This window comes from Ranitomeya variabilis, chromosome 2, assembly GCF_051348905.1.
Source record: "Ranitomeya variabilis isolate aRanVar5 chromosome 2, aRanVar5.hap1, whole genome shotgun sequence".
Taxonomy (NCBI): Eukaryota; Metazoa; Chordata; class Amphibia; order Anura; family Dendrobatidae; genus Ranitomeya; species Ranitomeya variabilis.
Genome location: NC_135233.1, coordinates 481,600,543 through 481,621,436, shown reverse-complemented (window position 1 = coordinate 481,621,436; position 20,894 = coordinate 481,600,543). Strand labels below are relative to the sequence as shown.

Here is a 20,894-nt window from a genome sequence, read left to right as displayed (position 1 = left end):
CAGCATTATGATTGCTTGATCTTCCCTCCCCTCCCAGCATGCACTGCAACTGTGAATCTCCAATGGCTTGCCTGCCCCAAAATAAAAGTTGATCTTCCAGTTCATCTTTTAAGAGCGTATGCGGTTTGACAGACAGAGAGCCAGGCTGGAGAAATACAAAGACCTTCTTCCATATTCTGTAATCTGCCTCAGAATCTGTGCAATTAGTTATTACTCTTGACAACAAGCACCAGACAGCAAGTTAGACAGAATGGAGACATCTAGTTACCATTATTTTCCAGTGGTTTTTCAGAGGTGAGACGACTTTTATTTTTAAATAAAGTAATTTGCCTTTTTCACTTCTTAAAACAATATCTATCAAATCAAATGGGATCAAGTTGTGTGAAAGTATAGTAACCATTTGAAAGTTTGCAGCCCTTTTTACCATTTGGAACTCAATCCAGATAAATTACGCGATAGTTTATTTCGGTTCTTACCAAGAATAACAGCTGCGAGGTACTTTATCTCCATAGTTATAAAATATGCCATTTTCGACGCAGCCACACTCAGCCACACACTTCAGAGTATCTTCATTTAAAAAGGGTCTAGATGGTGGGCATTTGGGGTAACAGCCTGTAGCATGAACAGAAGAGTTTAGTTAAGTATGTTGCAGTATTACAATATAACATATATTAGTAGTACTGTAGATATCTATACTTTTTTCACAAGGAACCTCCTACTTTAGGAAGAAAATAACAAATTAGTAAAAATATGCAATAGTATAAAGTCAGTCCGTGTAAACAGTGGAAGTTTCATTTTTGTAAGTACTAAATACTGCGTATGATTGCTCTTCGGCAGATATACAGCAAACCCTATGTGAATCTTCTGCAAAATTCAAATTTGTTGCCTTAAAGTTTTTCTTTGACTGCCATGCTTTGTATTAAAGATTAAAAAAAGTAGAGAGGGTTGAGTAGAGAACGTGCTGTGAGGATTCTCTGGTGCCAATGTAAGTGTATTGAGCTAGACTGGAAACAGTCTAGTTGGAATGTGGCTGGGAGCATGCATACTTGTGGTCACATGACCACCTGCTGTTAGCACCAGCACCGGAGAACCGTCACAACACTTGCAATGTGAGGATTCACAAGTCTGCACTCACATAGAGTGACTGCAGACTTGTAGCTTAAGACCAGAAAACCCCTTTATGCATGAACATCCACTAATTAGAAATTCTTGGTGAGGAATCTGCAATAAAAATCTGCAACTAATCGGCCATGTCTGAATGTGGTTTGAAAGAGGTTAACTGGGAGTTTTAAAAATCAGTCTAACGGATCCGACTTTCACTATCTGTTTTTTTGGATTGTTTTCAAGGTTACTTGAGGAGGCTGTAGAGTTCAGGCCAATGTGGCCAATCTGAACAATGCTGTCTGGACCTTTAGGCCGTGTGTCCACGGTAAGTAAACGCTGCTTGTTTGACGCTGCAGCGTCAAACACGCAGCGTCCAGATGTTCCAGCATAGTGGAGGGGATTTTTTGAAATCCCGTGTCCACTATGCGTGGAAACCCGCACGCGGCGGGCCTGCGACTCCGGACATGCTGCGCGTCTTTTCAGATCGCAGCATGTCTGCCCTATGGGCCCTATGGCGAGGGGTGCGATGATCCCAGATGTGTACAGTACACATCCGGCATCATCGCGTCCCAGAAAGGGGGCAGGGCTTAGCGCCGAGCGGCTTCGCCGCTCCGGTGATACCGCCGGCCATCCTGATCGTGGACACGCACCCTTAAAATCAGATATGTAAAAGTGACCTAAGGCCAGCAAATGTTGAAATAACAAAATAATAATTATTCACCTATTGAACCCTGATGCTAAAGATATTTAACAGGTAATGGTTATTTTTATCTATATAACACATTTACTGCTCTCAGCCTGAATTTTGCAAATCTAGGCAAGACATTTATTTTTAAAATGAAAGGAAACATCGGAAAGATCATTTCAATTTTGCACACTTTTTTTTAGATTTTTGACAACATAATCTACTAATAAAAATTAAAAGTTGATCCTGTATCTTTCTAAAGCATGGATTTAGTGTTGAACTGAAATTCATGGAATTCACCAGAAAACAGTACGTTTGTCTAATCACCTTCACAGCCTGAAAGTTCATGTAGGCACTCTCCTTTGGGGTTTCGGCAGGTCTTCATGCACTTATCACCACAGGCTTTATAATGCCATTCACATTCTCCAACATCATTGTAGTAGTCACAGAACATAGCTGGTGAAATAAGGGAAATTCTGTAATTTCACAATTTCACAAGAACAGAATCAATATCCATATTAGCATAGGCACACAGTTTTGTCTGACCCACGGTTTATTCATTTCTATGAATACGGCATCTTTAGAGACTGTTAGGGCTCATTCCCACTTGCGATGAAATCAGACAAATACAATCCGATTAAAAATCAGATTGCATTCGGACCAATGTTGTTCTGTCGTGTGCTCATCTGTGTTTTTTTTTATCAGCTCGAATCAGATCACGATCGGACTGGAAAAAAACTTGCAGCACGCTGAGATTGTAATCAGAAATCGGATCGCATCCTGCAATAGAAGTCAATGGGTGCAAGAAAAAATTGCACAGCACTCGGACCATGGCAGTGTTGTCCAATTTTTCACACCAGTCTCCTTGGAAAAGCTGGCAATTCATGTGACGTGTACAGTAAAATCACACTGACAGGTTACAATAGAATAGAAATATGCACATAGAATACATAGATATATAGATGTCAGAAACACACTGTTAGGGATCGATTTCCCACCTCTGCACAGGGGGAATCTCGAGCCATCTCCGCTGCGGTCTCCCATTCTTCTCCTGCTGCAGTGGAGCCTGCTCAGCAGAGTCATCGGTCCCAGCATCTCGCTCAGTCTGACACTGTGCAAAGGGTTACTGCTGTATTTCCAGCTTCTGCCATTGTAGCCAGTACTGGTCAGTGGCGAGCAGACATCTTTGGGACTACTTTTCCCCTTCTGAGCATGCCCAGGGTAAAATCTCTCATTTGAGATCAAGGGTCACATGCTCAGGTACTGCAGCAATTCCCATTGGTCCTCTAGGAAGGTCCTGAAGTTGCTCAAGTTCTGTGGCAGCTCCCATTGGTCCTCTAGGAAGGTCCTGTAGTTGCTGCAGCTATAAAAGGTTTGCATGACCGCACGGCCATGCGCTACTATTAATCCTTGTTATGTGCTTTGCGCCAGTGTGGTCATGTATGCCTGTGGTCAGGGTCGGCTGTAAAAGCCATTAGAATACCAGCAACTCCGGTCAGGAGTTTGGTTGCATGTATTCAGGTCCCGGCTGAAATAAGCCACTAGAATACCGGCTCCTCCGGTGAGGAATTGGTTGTGTGCTTTCCTGCCTGCGTGACCACTGACTGCTATCTGCTCAGCAGTTATCCTTGTGCTCCTGTGAGCTTAACAGGACACAGTCCTTTTCTATATCAGTGACTCTGTGAGGTAACAGAGTCCACGTATACTGCCATATAGCGCCATTTACTAGCAGCAGGTTCCTCCTGCACGGTGGACCTCGGGCTGCGAACGCACCAATAACATCATCTATATTTACTCGGTGCGTTCCGCTAGCCCTAACACACACACATATATGTGTATATATTATATAGATAGGAAGAAGAAAAGCCAACAATTCATCTGCCGTGTACTGTAAAATCACTGCAGGAGCCGACAGGATAGAAGAGATGGATTACATACAGTAAATACATGTAGAATAGGTAGATATATAGATGTCTATAATAAATACAATTAGTACATTGTGTGCAAATTACTCTACATAGTACAGTGTTATGGTTCTCAATGGCAAGAGAACATAGCCCAGCAAACATAAGAACTAGCTCTTGGAAGGATGGAAACTAAACTGACCATGAACTAAACCTGCCGCACAACTAACAGTAGCCGGGTAGCGTAGCCTGCGTTTTTATCCCTAGACGCCCAGCGCCGGCCGGAGGACTAACTAATCCTGGCAGAGGAAAATATAGTCCTGGCTCACCTCTAGAGAAATTTCCCCGAAAGGCAGACAGAGGCCCCCACAAATATTGGCGGTGATTTTAGATGAAATGACAAACGTAGTATGAAAATAGGTTTAGCAAAATTGAGGTCCGCTTACTAGATAGCAGGAAGACAGAAAGGGCACTTTCATGGTCAGCTGAAAACCCTATCAAAATACCATCCTGAAATTACTTTAAGACTCTAGTATTAACTCATAACATCAGAGTGGCAATTTCAGATCACAAGAGCTTTCCAGACACAGAAACGAAACTACAGCTGTGAACTGGAACAAAATGCAAAAACAAACAAGGACTAAAGTCCAACTTAGCTGGGAGTTGTCTAGCAGCAGGAACATGCACAGAAAGGCTTCTGATTACAATGTTGACCGGCATGGAAGTGACAGAGGAGCAAGGCTAAATAGCGACTCCCACCTCCTGATGGAAACAGGTGAACAGAGAGGATGATGCACACCAGTTCAATTCCACCAGTGGCCACCGGGGGAGCCCAAAATCCAATTTCACAACAGTACCCCCCCCTCAAGGAGGGGGCACCGAACCCTCACCAGAACCACCAGGGCGATCAGGATGAGCCCTATGAAAGGCACGGACCAAATCGGAGGCATGAACATCAGAGGCAGTCACCCAAGAATTATCCTCCTGACCGTATCCCTTCCATTTGACCAGATACTGGAGTTTCCGTCTGGAAACACGGGAGTCCAAGATTTTTTCCACAACGTACTCCAACTCGCCCTCAACCAACACCGGAGCAGGAGGCTCAACGGAAGGCACATCCGGTACCTCATACCTGCGCAATAATGACCGATGAAAAACATTATGAATAGAAAAAGATGCAGGGAGGTCCAAACGGAAGGACACAGGGTTAAGAATCTCCAATATCTTGTACGGGCCGATGAACCGAGGCTTAAACTTGGGAGAAGAAACCCTCATAGGGACAAAACGAGAAGACAACCACACCAAGTCCCCAACACAAAGCCGAGGACCAACCCGACGCCGGCGGTTGGCAAAAAGCTGAGTCTTCTCCTGGGACAACTTCAAATTGTCCACTACCTGCCCCCAAATCTGATGCAACCTCTCCACCACAGCATCCACTCCAGGACAATCCGAAGATTCCACCTGACCAGAAGAAAATCGAGGATGAAACCCCGAATTACAGAAAAAGGGAGACACCAAGGTGGCAGAGCTGGCCCGATTATTGAGGGCAAACTCCGCTAAAGGCAAAAAAGCAACCCAATCATCCTGATCTGCAGACACAAAACACCTCAAATATGTCTCCAAGGTCTGATTCGTCCGCTCGGTCTGGCCATTAGTCTGAGGATGGAAAGCAGACGAGAAAGACAAATCTATGCCCATCCTAGCACAGAATGCTCGCCAAAATCTAGACACGAATTGGGTACCTCTGTCAGAAACGATATTCTCCGGAATACCATGCAAACGGACCACATTTTGAAAAAACAGAGGAACCAACTCGGAAGAAGAAGGCAACTTAGGCAGGGGAACAAAATGGACCATCTTAGAGAAACGATCACACACCACCCAGATGACAGACATCTTCTGAGAAACAGGAAGATCCGAAATAAAATCCATCGAGATGTGCGTCCAGGGCCTCTTCGGGATAGGCAAGGGCAACAACAATCCACTAGCCCGAGAACAACAAGGCTTGGCCCGAGCACAAACGTCACAAGACTGCACGAAGCCTCGCACATCTCGAGACAGGGAAGGCCACCAGAAGGACCTTGCCACCAAATCCCTGGTACCAAAGATTCCAGGATGACCTGCCAACGCAGAAGAATGAACCTCAGAAATGACTTTACTGGTCCAATCATCAGGAACAAACAGTCTACCAGGTGGGCAACGATCAGGTCTATCCGCCTGAAACTCCTGCAAGGCCCGCCGCAGGTCTGGAGAAACGGCAGACAATATCACTCCGTCCTTAAGGATACCTGTAGGTTCAGAATTACCAGGGGAGTCAGGCTCAAAACTCCTAGAAAGGGCATCCGCCTTAACATTCTTAGAACCCGGCAGGTAGGACACCACAAAATTAAACCGAGAGAAAAACAACGACCAGCGCGCCTGTCTAGGATTCAGGCGTCTGGCGGACTCAAGATAAATTAGATTTTTGTGGTCAGTCAATACCACCACCTGATGTCTAGCCCCCTCAAGCCAATGACGCCACTCCTCAAAAGCCCACTTCATGGCCAAAAGCTCCCGATTCCCAACATCATAATTCCGCTCGGCGGGCGAAAATTTACGCGAGAAAAAAGCACAAGGTCTCATCACGGAGCAATCGGAACTTCTCTGTGACAAAACCGCCCCAGCTCCGATTTCAGAAGCGTCGACCTCAACCTGAAAAGGAAGAGCAACATCAGGCTGACGCAACACAGGGGCGGAAGAAAAGCGGCGCTTAAGCTCCCGAAAGGCCTCCACAGCAGCAGGGGACCAATCAGCAACATCAGCACCCTTCTTAGTCAAATCAGTCAATGGTTTAACAACATCAGAAAAACCAGCAATAAATCGACGATAAAAGTTAGCAAAGCCCAAAAATTTCTGAAGACTCTTAAGAGAAGAGGGTTGCGTCCAGTCACAAATAGCCTGAACCTTGACAGGATCCATCTCGATGGAAGAGGGGGAAAAAATATATCCCAAAAAGGAAATCTTTTGAACCCCAAAAACGCACTTAGAACCCTTCACACACAAGGAATTAGACCGCAAAACCTGAAAAACCCTCCTGACCTGCTGGACATGAGAGTCCCAGTCATCCGAAAAAATCAAAATATCATCCAGATACACAATCATAAATTTATCCAAATAATCACGGAAAATGTCATGCATAAAGGACTGAAAGACTGAAGAGGCATTTGAAAGACCAAAAGGCATCACCAAATACTCAAAGTGGCCCTCGGGCGTATTAAATGCGGTTTTCCACTCATCCCCCTGCTTAATTCGCACCAAATTATACGCCCCACGGAGATCTATCTTAGAGAACCACTTGGCCCCCTTTATGCGAGCAAACAAATCAGTCAGCAGTGGCAACGGATATTGATATTTAACCGTGATTTTATTCAAAAGCCGATAATCAATGCACGGCCTCAAAGAGCCATCTTTCTTAGCCACAAAGAAAAAACCGGCTCCTAAGGGAGATGACGAAGGACGAATATGTCCCTTTTCCAAGGACTCCTTTATATATTCTCGCATAGCAGCATGTTCAGGCACAGACAGATTAAATAAACGACCCTTAGGGTATTTACTACCCGGAATCAAATCTATGGCACAATCGCACTCCCGGTGCGGAGGTAATGAACCAAGCTTAGGTTCTTCAAAAACGTCACGATATTCAGTCAAGAATTCAGGAATCTCAGAGGGAATAGATGATGAAATGGAAACCACAGGTACGTCCCCATGCGTCCCCTTACATCCCCAGCTTAACACAGACATAGCTTTCCAGTCAAGGACTGGGTTATGAGATTGCAGCCATGGCAATCCAAGCACCAACACATCATGTAGGTTATACAGCACAAGAAAGCGAATAATCTCCTGGTGATCCGGATTAATCCGCATAGTTACTTGTGTCCAGTATTGTGGTTTATTGCTAGCCAATGGGGTGGAGTCAATCCCCTTCAGGGGTATAGGAGTTTCAAGAGGCTCCAAATCATACCCACAGCGTTTGGCAAAGGACCAATCCATAAGACTCAAAGCGGCGCCAGAGTCGACATAGGCATCCGCGGTAATAGATGATAAAGAACAAATCAGGGTCACAGATAGAATAAACTTAGACTGTAAAGTGCCAATTGAAACAGACTTATCAAGCTTCTTAGTACGCTTAGAGCATGCTGATATAACATGAGTTGAATCACCGCAATAGAAGCACAACCCATTTTTTCGTCTAAAATTCTGCCGTTCACTTCTGGACAGAATTCTATCACATTGCATATTCTCTGGCGTCTTCTCAGTAGACACCGCCAAATGGTGCACAGGTTTGCGCTCCCGCAGACGCCTATCGATCTGGATAGCCATTGTCATGGACTCATTCAGACCCGCAGGCACAGGGAACCCCACCATAACATCCTTAATGGCATCAGAGAGACCCTCTCTGAAATTCGCCGCCAGGGCGCACTCATTCCACTGAGTAAGCACAGCCCATTTACGGAATTTCTGGCAGTATATTTCAGCTTCGTCTTGCCCCTGAGATAGGGACATCAAGGCCTTTTCTGCCTGAAGTTCTAACTGAGGTTCCTCATAAAGCAACCCCAAGGCCAGAAAAAACGCATCCACATTGAGCAACGCAGGATCCCCTGGAGCCAATGCAAAAGCCCAATCCTGAGGGTCGCCCCGGAGCAAGGAAATCACAATCCTGACCTGCTGAGCAGGATCTCCAGCAGAGCGAGATTTCAGGGACAAAAACAACTTGCAATTATTTTTGAAATTTTGAAAGCAAGATCTATTCCCCGAGAAAAATTCAGGCAAAGGAATTCTAGGTTCAGATATAGGAACATGAACAACAAAATCTTGTAAATTTTGAACTTTCGTGGTGAGATTATTCAAACCTGCAGCTAAACTCTGAATATCCATTTTAAACAGGTGAACACAGAGCCATTCCAGGATTAGAAGGAGAGAGAGAGAGAAAGGCTGCAATATAGGCAGACTTGCAAGAGATTCAATTACAAGCACACTCAGAACTGAAGGAAAAAAAAAAAAAAAAAAAAAAAATCTTCAGCAGACTTCTCTTTTCTCTCCTTTCTCTGTCAATTAATTTAACCCTTTATGGGCCGGTCAAACTGTTATGGTTCTCAATGGCAAGAGAACATAGCCCAGCAAACATAAGAACTAGCTCTTGGAAGGATGGAAACTAAACTGACCATGAACTAAACCTGCCGCACAACTAACAGTAGCCGGGTAGCGTAGCCTGCGTTTTTATCCCTAGACGCCCAGCGCCGGCCGGAGGACTAACTAATCCTGGCAGAGGAAAATATAGTCCTGGCTCACCTCTAGAGAAATTTCCCCGAAAGGCAGACAGAGGCCCCCACAAATATTGGCGGTGATTTTAGATGAAATGACAAACGTAGTATGAAAATAGGTTTAGCAAAATTGAGGTCCGCTTACTAGATAGCAGGAAGACAGAAAGGGCACTTTCATGGTCAGCTGAAAACCCTATCAAAATACCATCCTGAAATTACTTTAAGACTCTAGTATTAACTCATAACATCAGAGTGGCAATTTCAGATCACAAGAGCTTTCCAGACACAGAAACGAAACTACAGCTGTGAACTGGAACAAAATGCAAAAACAAACAAGGACTAAAGTCCAACTTAGCTGGGAGTCTTTCTACTAGGCACTGCTCCTGATAGCCAGTTTCCTACTCCACACTGATGAGGGGCAAAAACCCCGAAACAGCTGTTTGTGGATGGATACCATGCTTGGCATAGGTGGTTTTCCTTTATTGGATGCTGCCCTTCCCTTGGTTGTTCCTTCCCGGGGAAAGGCCTGGCTATTCACTGCCTGCGTTGAGAAACACGTGATGGTGTCTCCGCAGCTCCTCTACTTGCATTTGCATATTTGGGGGCAGTGTTCTGGATCACTGCGTTGAGAAACACGTGATGGTGTCTCCGCAGTGTTGGATGTTTTGGTCTCCACGAGGTCAATCATCCGTGCCTTTATAGTCTTTCTACTAGGCACTGCTCCTGATAGCCAGTTTCCTACTCCACACTGATGAGGGGCAAAAACCCCGAAACAGCTGTTTGTGGATGGATACCATGCTTGGCATAGGTGGTTTTCCTTTATTGGATGTTTTCCTTTATTGGATGCTGCCCTTCCCTTGGTTGTTCCTTCCCGGGGAAAGGCCTGGCTATTCACTGCCTGCGTTGAGAAACACGTGATGGTGTCTCCGCAGCTCCTCTACTAACATTTAATGGGTAACAGTTGATGCTAAAGTGCAAAGCCTGCAGCTGGTTATGGACTGTCTGAAGGCTTAACTTATAAAGCGGTTGTCCCAAAGAGTAAAGGAGAATATGGAACAGAATAGAAACTATTATTAAGGCAAAGAAAATCTTGCTAGCAAATCAATAGTATCTGTTGGGGACAATCAGGTTTCAAATCTGCCAGTATTAAAGTATTATGATGTAAAATTCCTATCTGGAACCATATTTGCCAGAAGAGAGTTTGGAGAGGAGCATACCCCACGCGTATCGTCACCTACAGTCCATCTGTGGCTTCTTCAGGGGAAGTGTCTCAGAAGGTTTTGGTGCATGGGGATCGGACTGTGAACTGGGTCTTCTCCTCCCTGTGTGTAATTCCTGGCCCCTCCACCTGTGGTTGAGATGTGTTGCCTCTTCTCTCCATTTTTTTGTTATTATCAGCCCTAGTGCCGTACTATTGTAGCATTTTAGTAATAAAAAATATAAATTTTTTTAATTTTACATGGAAGCTGGAACTATTTTTCATTCATATTTTCATTCATATTCAGCAACTAGTGCAGCTAGCCAAATAGTAACAGTGTGTAATAGTATGCACAACAGCTTCACTCAGTAGGATTTCAAGAGAAGAGAATGAAAAGCTAGTTGATACAGGAGCGCAAGTATATAAATTGCGGTGATGACCTGTCAAACTGGCTAGCATTGTGGAATCCTAACATTGTTTATATTACACACTTTTAGTCTTTGGCAAGCTACACTGATTGCTGAAAATTTGCCTTGGGGTGAAAGACCCCTTTACCTGTGTTTAATTTAATCCTGATTTTTTCTGATGCTACAAAACAGATTTTGAATCATTTTTGTAAATTCAGAGGCGTAGCTAATGACTTATAGGCATTGCTGCCACCACCATTAGCAAAAAATCACCTTTATTACCTTGGCTGTTAAGCACATGTTAAAATAACAAAATAATGAATAGTCACATATTAAGTGTGTGAGTGAAATCTCCTATAATACAATGAAGAGGTCCCTAGGAAGGAGTACACCTGATACATGAACTGTGCAATTTTTAGTAAATGCTAAATATTTATGTAAAAGTGGGGGTCGATATAAACATTTAGAAGATGCTATAATTACATTTACGGCCGCTTGGAGAAACTTGGATATTGCAATTCAGGAGTACTCCACAAGGGAGCGTCCCATACATTTTTTTTTTAGTAAACCTGTTTGCCACTTTATGTATGCAGTAATGACGGCCATGCTGAGAGTGTTTTTCTTGTAGAAATGTACTGTGTTTTGGCTAAACTTACAGTTAATTAGTTGCAGTGTGCTGCCACCATTATGACCTTGGAGATTGGACCCACCATTCACTTAGTGATGAGCGGCGTTCTCCTTCCATTAAAATTGCATTTATTTTATCTATTATATCATATCTATCATATTCCGCAGCGCCTTACATACATTTCCATCATGTCAGTATGTCTTTGGTGTGTGGAAGGAAACTGGAGAACTCGGAGGAAACCCAAAAAAGCACGGAGAGAGCATACTAACTCCTAGTACATGTTGTCCTTGATGAGATTTGAACACAGGACCACAGCATTTAAAAAGAAAAAGAAAAGAAAATTTAAACTATTGGTGTTTTTACATCCATCTTAAAACATTGTGAGACCATTTAGTGAAGAGGAAGAAAAGGACAGGTTTACAAGTATGGAAATTGTACATGAGGGTCACGGGCCGAGTGCGCGGACTGCGAGACAATGGAATCCTAACTATTAGTATGTTACACAATGAGAAGAATTAGCAGGTTACAGTTCCTCTCTAATGTTATATGTTTGCTAGTCAGAGATGATGAAGGGATGTTGAATATTGATATTTAATATCAATGGGTAAGCTTGCGAGCAGGGCCCTCATTCCTCCTGGTATGTGTTTTGAGCTGTGTTTATTGTTATGCTGTAATGTCTATTCTCTGCACAAGTCCCCTCTAAAATGTAAAGTGCTTCGGATTATGTTGGCGCTATAGAAATAAAATTATTATTATTATTATTATTATTATTATTATTAATAATGGCCGCCTAGAATGGTTGTGTGTTATAGTCCTCATACACATGAGGAAGTTTCGGATATAATAGGCACGGTGCGTCATTCAACTATTCAGTCATGTGACAATTAAGTCCCCAGTCCCGTGACAATGTGAATCCCTGCACTGGTGTTGTGATGCTGTTTTCTAAACGTTCAAATACATTTCTTCTTATGGGTTATTACTCTGTGGGCTTCCCTTGCTCTTCTCTTATCAAATAAACTATCTGTGTTCTGCCTGATAACCATTTCATCAATATTCATGGATATTTTGCTATATATACTGGATTCACACATGCAGTTTTTAATTCTATTTTTCTATGATTTTTCTGGGTCAAAGTCATAAAGAACTAAATAAAATTTCATATTTCACATCATGATGTGAATGGTATTCAGACTTACGGCATATAGTTGGTGTTCTCCAATTTATACATATTCCATTTTCACTGCAAGCTTGGGCATATAACGCAACAGTAGTGCAAAAGCATTCACAATCTCCACCGGTATCACAGGCACATGAGTCACTAATGCAAGATTCATAATATGTGCTGGGGTCAACCTATGGACAGAGACAAACTGATTAGTACGACAGCCAAAGTCTTCCAGGCTCCCTCCAAGAGTTTAGGGTTTTTGTGTTTTTTTTTTACCAAATATTTAATAGTAAGAAATGTAGAGTAGAAAAAAATGCCAGGAAATTGCTAGTTAGTTATATCTACACATGAGAAAACATCCAAACATCTAAAGGGCCTTGGGCAAATCTATACTCATATATGTGTTTATATTCCCTCCCCATTATGGTAAAAAGACTGTGGGTGAATGTATGAAAATTGGTGATTCATAAGTCAGTTTTAAAAGGGTTCTCCAGACTAAATCGATAAGTTTATAGTCACTGTGCGCTGTGAGGATTCGCCGAGTATTGAGCAAGTTCTAACCACTGAGTCCTCCAGTGCAAATGGTAACCACTGAGCCACGTCACAGCCTGTACATACAACACAAAAAAATAGAATTTTGGAAATTTTTTTAGTTCCAAAAATTCTCACAATTCTAAACAATGGTGGCGGTATGTCTGAGAATCCTCTGTAACAACTGAATGGATTCACTAGATATGTAATAAATGAAATGGTCACTGTCCATGAAAATTTCACCTGAGCGTGGCAACTTCGAAAGACATCACTGGTAATTATGTTACACTGTCTGAGTGCCCAAGGCTTTCTGTATGGGTTGATGGAACAAGGATCTTTGACGACATCCATATTTGGACAGGTTGGAGACGTTTTCCAGCTGTTACCAAATTCCATCAGGTTCTCCACCACTGACTGACTCCTTGTAGTGAAATCATTGTTGGCATTTCCATCGTAGTTACCACAAAGCCCACAGACTTTTCCCTTTATGAAATAATAAAAAAAAGATTTAACAACTTTATATGGTAATTATTATAGAACTTTAACAGAAATAGTTAGGAAATTCTATAATTTGCCTGCGGTATTTTTTCTAATACTCTGTTCACATCGTATGCCAAACACCAGGCATTGCTTAATTTGTGCCACAGATTGGATGTTCTGTATGTTGTATGTGGAATTTCCTGAAGAAGGGGTCGCATTGACCTTGAAACGCGTTGAATAAACCTCTGTCTAACCCTTTGGAACCTCATTATTAAGGCAGCGCGTAATTAACCCACACTTCCTACACAGTTTATCATGTTAAACAGCCATTGATCGGCTTGTGGATCTGCAGCAGCCCAAATCTTTACACGCTTTCCATTCAACAAAATCAGGTGAGCAATTCTAAGAAAGCTCTCTTGGTTATTTGTAGGATAAGACCCTACTTTGCGCTTTGTGTCTCCCCTTTTGTCCAATAGTAAAAACTTCAACCTTAGCATTCTAAAGGTTCGTATACATCTATTGACAATACGACCACAGATCGGCAAACTTTTACCAATCAGTGGTTGAACTTAGTGATTTATATTAGATCATTCAGTACGAATAGGCTGCCATTGTTCTCGGTAGCGCAGGTCCTGTTTGCACTGCCGAGATTTTTTGCACTGCGCAAAAGGTAACTTCACCCAACGAACAAGCGTTTTGCTTATTCATCTGATTACATGACTAGATGTCAACTTCTGTGCATGTTATCAGGCCAAAATCACCAGGGTATGTGACCTTTGGATCAGGGTCATTTGGATGTTTGAGGTTGTCATTATGATTGAAAAAGAGAAAACACAGTAGTTTGACAATAAATGGCTTCACCCAACCACTAACCATGAGTGGAGAAAAAGTTTTGGTGTTATCATTCATATTATTTAGAAAAAGGCCAAGAAAAGAAAAATTCTGCCGGGGTATGTAAACTTTTGAGCACAACTGTATATGAAGGTATGCTAATATATTCAAGCCAAACATAATGTATAACAAAAGTACTCTCTTTTGGCGTGTGTTTGACAACTGAAGGCTAAAGATAAGTATGTAAACAGATCCTTAATGGTGTAGTTACATTAGAAAGACATTCAGCATGAGTTATTTTAAAGAATGGAAATCATAGATTACAGATAAGTTAAATTAGAGGGAAAATCATAACATAAATCAGAAAGCATTAATTCCATGATAAGTGGTTCTAGAAATTTTAGATAAAATTAATTAGACAAAAATCTATTACCTGGAAGTGTGAGGCGAGCTTCATATAGATGGTTGACTTTGTGTCCCACATGAGAATGACCCCATTCTCACTTTTTATAATCAGGTACATGCCTCTGTGGATCACATGATAGGGAATTGTGTTCTCTTCGTCTCTCTTCACCACATCAATTTTTTCATTGTCAAGACGAAGCTCTTCACCCTTTTAATCACAGAGCTTAAATCAGCATCACTGTGATATCTAATTCTAAGCGCTTGAGAACAGGGAAGACGCCATGAAATGTCACATAGTTAAGCATTGTAGAACCAAGTGATCTGCCATGAGGGAGACCTTAGATCTGATAAGTCTAATTGAAAATTAAAAATATGTGTTTTTGAACAGAACGATATAGTAGTATACATAACGTATCAGTAATTCAACTGCAAACACAAAAAAGGTCTAGTCTGTAGTGCCCTGCAAGGATTTTATAGTCACCGAGAATATACCTGCTTACTATAAGGTGTGCAATTGGTGCAAATTAACTAACTCTATGCTAATTCTTGACGGCCCCTGAAGAAGCGGTATTTTGAATGTGAAACGCGCGTTGGGGTATGTGGCCGAGGCAAAGGCAGGACCAGTCACCTCTATGGGTAATTATCCTGGTTTCATTTCATATGATTCTACACTGATTATGATACTGCAGCAGGGTTTGTTGCATTGAAGGTTATGGCAACTGACTGAAGTATGTTCAGCTGGATATCCATATAGCAAGCCTCAGTGATATACACTGTGTTCCAAATTATTATGCACATAGAGTTTAGGAGTGATAAGGTTAGACTTTTTTTGTTTGTCATTTAAACTCATTGATGGTGATGTGTGTCAGGGCTCTTTATATCACCGAAAGCAATTGCAGATACCTGTGCAAATTAGTTTGGCAGATGTGTCCAAATAAAGGCAAGACTACGTAAGAAGGCTGTTCCACGTTATTAAGCAGCCTACATTTTTTGCCAAAATGGGAAAGAAAAAGGATGTGTCGGCTGCTGAGAAGCAACAAATTGTGGAGTATTTAGGTCAAGGCATGACTACAATCAACATTGCCAAGACACTTCATCGTGATCATCGCACAATCAAGAAGTATGTAGCTGATTCCCAGCACACACGTGTGCATGCTGATAAGGAAAAATTGAGGACTCTTTCCAACAGGCAATTACATAAGGTTAAAAGAGCAGCTGCAAAAATGCCTTGTCATAGCAGCAGACAAGTTTTTGAAGCTGCTGGTGCCTCCAATGTCCCCAGAACAACAAGATGCAGGGTCCTTCAGAGGTTTGCAGCTGTGCGTAAGCCATCCTGTCGACCACCTCTATCCACTGCAACAAGCAGAAACGGCTCCAGTGGGCCAAACGATACATGAAGACTGACTTCCAAACTGTTTTGTTCACCGATGAGTGCCGTGCAACGCTCGATGGTCCAGATGGATGGAGTGGAGGATGGCTGGTTGATGGACACCCCATGAAAACACGGCTAAGGCGCCAACAAGGAGGAGGTGGAGTAATGTTTTGGGCTGGAATCATGGGGAGAGAGATTGTCAGTCGCTTTATGATCCCTGAAGGGGTAAAGATGAACTCCATAATCTATGTGGAGTTTCTAAAACAACACTTCCTGCCATGGTTCAAGAGGAAGAACCGTGCTTTCCACAGCAAGATCATTTTCATGCATGATAATGCACCGTCTCATGCTGCAAAAAAACACATCTGCATCTCTGGCTGCTATGGGCATAAAAGAGGACAAACTTATGGTGTGGCCACCATCTTCCCCTGACCTCAACCCCATTGAAAACCTCTGGAGCATCAAAGGGAGTGTCTATGATGGCGGGAGGCAGTTCACATCTAAGCAACAGCTCTGGGAGGGTATTCTGTCCACATGCAAAACAATTGAAGCAGAAACCATCCAAAAACTGACAAATTCAATGGACGAGAGAGTTCAGAAGCTTCTTTCGAACAAGGGGTCCTATGTGCAAATGTAACATCACCTAGAATAAAGTTTTCACTTGAAAACTGTTTGATTTCATTTTGTAATAAGCTGATAATGCTTATAACTTCACAATTGACCATTTTTTTGTTCAAAAAAAAAAAAAAAAGGTTGAAAACTCTGCTGTGCATAATAATTTGGAACATGCATTTTGAGTGTTTATTTTTTTAAAAAAGATACTGTTTTCATAGGCAGTTTGTTCCAAAACATTGCAATTATACTAGAATAGTAGATGACTGGAAAATAACAATGACTGCAATTCAGATAGGTAATTTAGGGAAAATAGGAGGAAATATTATTTGCATAATAATTTGGAACACAGTGTACTATTTGAACTTTAGCTGGACTATATATATATATATGTCCTGACCTTACTTCGGCCGCTTTTCTACACCTTGGATCTAATTACTCAGTGATAATAATAAAAAAAACCCATGTATTTGTATTATCATATACTTTTTAATTTTTGTCTGATTTATTGTGTTAACAGTATTTATACAAATAAACTTCGGTATCATTTTATTGGCTTTTGCACTCGATTTTCTCCGTGATTAAGCATAGTTTAGCGAGTTGCCTTGTACATGGGTGTATAGCATTACATTACTGGTAATTATTTTGTGGATCTAATTCTCTGCTATACTTGCACAGTATAAAGCTGGGGCTACCTAGCGACTTTCTGACAGGTCATGTGGCCATAGTTCACTTATTGTTGTTGCTATTTCACAGTGCAATATGAGTCAATAGGGTCGTATTGCTACCCCAGTGCAACAAGCAGATTGCAAAAATTCCAACCACGCTGGATTTTTTACAACTTGCTTGTCGTGACCGCAGAACTCTCAGGAACGCAGTGTACTGCAGAGTAGTAGTGACACCTAAAGCCTAGCGATGAGCGAGTGTGCTTGTTACGTGGGTTTTCTGAGCATGCTCGGGTGATCTCTGAGTATTTCGGCTTGCTGGTAGATTATGTTTGAGTCCCCGCGCCTGCATGATTTGCAGCTGCTAGACAGCCTGAATACATATGGGGATTCCCTAACAAACAGGAAATCCCTGCATGTGTTCAGGATGTCTAGCAGCCGCAAATCATGCAGATGCGGAGACAAAAGCATACTCTACGAGCATGCCCAGATACTCGGAAAATACCCGAGCATGCTCGAAAAACTCGAGTAACGAGCACACCCGCTCATCACTACTAAAGACCTTTGTCTGAGCGACATGTGTCACAGCCAAAGACGCTATACAGCGACAATGTAATGAAACTCCAAATTTATCAGGGTGACTCGTACTGGATAATACATTTAATGAATCTTCAGATGAGTTTAATATTGCATCAATTTTGTGCCAAAATGCAGGACAATTTGGATTATTATCTAACAAAGGCAGAATTAAGTAAAAGACCGGCACTCACGTATGCTTATAGTCAATTCAAGATTTATTCCATATTCTTCAAAGCATCAAATGTGACCCCTTTGGGGTTAACAAAAGCCTTTTGTTTAGACGAAAATCTTCACATTTGATGCTTTGAAGAACATGGAATAAACTTTGTGAAAATGAATTCGGCACTCCACTTTTGGAGTGCTGAATTCATTTTTACATTACTTGTAGAGCGGAATCCTGTTCATGAACCCACCTTCAGAGGAAGTGCCGCACATGCCTTTTTTTGTTGTTGAATTAACTCCTACAAGCATGCGTGAGTGCCGGTCTTTTGTGCATGCCTAAGTGTGGAAGGTCATCCTCTTGACACGAGCAACACTTTTCTCCTGAGTGCCGACTGGAAGTATAGTCTAAAGCAATAGTACTTCAAACTCTGCCTTTTACCAAGTCTTAAAACAAAATGATCAGTAAATGTGTTTAGAAATATGATTTCTTACTCCAATGAAGAACTTGATGTTTTTGGAGCAGGTGGTGCCCGTGGTGCCACAGGGAACGTTCTCAGTGATAACTCTGAAGGAGCTTTGACCTCTGTTCTCACCGCAGCTATCCTGTAGAGAAGAAAAGTCATGCACTGAATGATCAGTCAACACTTCATTTATCTCAGCTTTTAGGAGCTGTTTGACCAATGTACCTGTGCTAATATGTATTCGCAGCTCCCACTAAAGGTAAATTGTCTGTTGTCAAAAGAGATGAAATGCCCGTCCCCATACACAGAACACGTTCCAAGGCAAGGCTTGTGTGTGCACTGCCACCTTCTGTTCTTACATACGCTGCAAAAGAAAGAACAATCAGCAGATGATCATATGTACAGTAATTATATATGATATATAGGGTGATTCACCAAGGCTAGATCCAGTCTTAAATTCATTTTCCCTGGTGTAAAAAAGTTTTACAACGTCTTGGGTCATAATTCTATCTAAATGTATCTGTCCTACACACTCTGTGGGGTCACCATCTCCTCCTGATTAAAGGGAATCTATCACGTTTTTGGTATGTAATCTGAGAGCATCATGATGTAGGGGCAGGGATCCTGATTCCAGCGATGTGTCATTTGCTGTTCTGCATGCTGTCATTTTGTAACAATCACAGTTTTCTCCTCTGCAGATCTTGCACTGCTCAAAATCCTGAACCCTGTATTACCCTGCCCACACCACTGATTGGCAGATATCTGTGTACACTGTGGATAGGCAGAAAGCAGTTAATCAGTATCAGTAATCAGCGGGCAGGGTTGCACAGAACAGTTTACTAGAAGGCATGAAACATCTAGCCTGGATAGTGATAATCTGCTGCTGATAAAACACTGATTTTATTGAAATGGCAACACACAGACAAGTAAGTGATACATCACTGGAATCAGGGTCTAAGACCTTGCATTATGCTTCTCTCGAATTGCATATCAAAAATCTACTGACAAGTTGATCCATCTATTTTTCTGAACACTGTTTAAAAGTTGCTAGATGTGTAAATGATTGCAAATTGTAGAGCAAATACGGCGCAAATCAAAATTTGCACCTATTTTTTGCACGAGGAAGTTAAAATAAATCTCCTCTACTGCACAGTAAATGCTGTATCCATGTTTGTTTCCAAAATAAAAGACTTACCATGTGTTACAGCTAACAGAGATGCTGTCTCCCGGTCTGTATGTAGCCTCATTATGTATACAGGGACACTGCTGCTCACTGATACATCCTCCTGATCCATCCGAAACCAAGCCTGGAGGGCACACACAGCCCGACGTACAGTGAGAGCTGAACTGTGGAAGAACCAGACACCAAGTACAAGTCAGACAATGCAAAAGTGATTGTTTTCCACTTATGTCAATTTATGCTACTGCAGTATATATAAACATAAGAATAGGGCTGTGGCCGAATCTACAAGCTTGGTTCAATATGCCTGTGACTTAAAGGGATTGTCCGGTTGAAATTAACCACTTCTTTCCTGCGTTCAAGCAGTTCATCTTCTTCACCCACACTTCCAATTCTTTTAGCTAGCCAATCTGCCGCATCAGATAAAAACCATGGAGGGAGCCTATCCTCACATGGCCAGTAAAGGCAGTATCTTGTATATTCAAGTGTGCCAGTTCCAAGGCTACTCGTTACCCACTATAACGGACAGCCTAGCTTACAGCTTCCACCTTGATTGACTGCAAAGGGGTAAAATGAAGCTCAAAGATGACGACCTGTAATGAGGACATAAGGGGCCACTATTTGCTCTTATTTTACTTCCATTGCTCTTCTGAGTATTCGTTTTTTTTTGTTTTTAAATCCTCTATACAGTTCCAGAGCTGTGGGCCTTTTAGTTTACTGGAAAATATTATGGTCTTTGCCAAGGGGACGTGGCTCACAGGACAATAATGCAGCCTAAAAACTGAGAATCACGTGAGCCATGCCCCGTCGGTAAAGATCATAAAAATTAGAATGAAATAAAATGTTTTATAGACCCACATCACTGGAACCATGTGGCGGATTCTGAAAACTAAAAATGAACATACTAGAGGGAACAGAGAGAGTAAAATAACAGCAACAACTAGCCACTTTTGACCTTGTCAGGTCAAGAGGAAGAGGAGGGGAACATTTTACTTTTACAATTGGTCTCACCCACACTAACATGTTTTGGGTATATCCAAAATGTCCATGTTTACTTACGCAATCCATGTCCAGTGAATGACAGCTCTTCTGACACTCCACTCCCTTTGTCCCTTTTGGAGCACTGGAGCAATTAAGATAAACCAGGGGGTGCGAGCAAACTGGCGAGAGATTTGGTTATTGGTGGTTGGAAATGGATGTGATAAAAGTGGTTACTTAGTTATAT

The 20,894-nt window shown here is 42.1% G+C and overlaps 1 protein-coding gene across 1 annotated transcript in view; it reads right to left on the bottom strand.

The window, feature by feature from the left end:
• The window catches only part of LOC143803850 (mucin-5AC-like), a 157,102-nt gene that overhangs the window by 42,058 nt on the left and 94,150 nt on the right, over window positions 1-20,894 (bottom strand). Inside the window, exons 18-26 of the mRNA XM_077281614.1 lie at window positions 20,729-20,829; window positions 19,685-19,836; window positions 18,715-18,853; window positions 18,521-18,631; window positions 14,667-14,846; window positions 13,166-13,405; window positions 12,423-12,579; window positions 2,117-2,245; window positions 477-612 (exon numbers count right to left, since the gene is read on the bottom strand). Coding sequence (XP_077137729.1) covers window positions 477-612; window positions 2,117-2,245; window positions 12,423-12,579; window positions 13,166-13,405; window positions 14,667-14,846; window positions 18,521-18,631; window positions 18,715-18,853; window positions 19,685-19,836; window positions 20,729-20,829 — 1,345 coding nt within the window. The remainder of the gene's footprint in view (window positions 1-476; window positions 613-2,116; window positions 2,246-12,422; window positions 12,580-13,165; window positions 13,406-14,666; window positions 14,847-18,520; window positions 18,632-18,714; window positions 18,854-19,684; window positions 19,837-20,728; window positions 20,830-20,894) is intronic.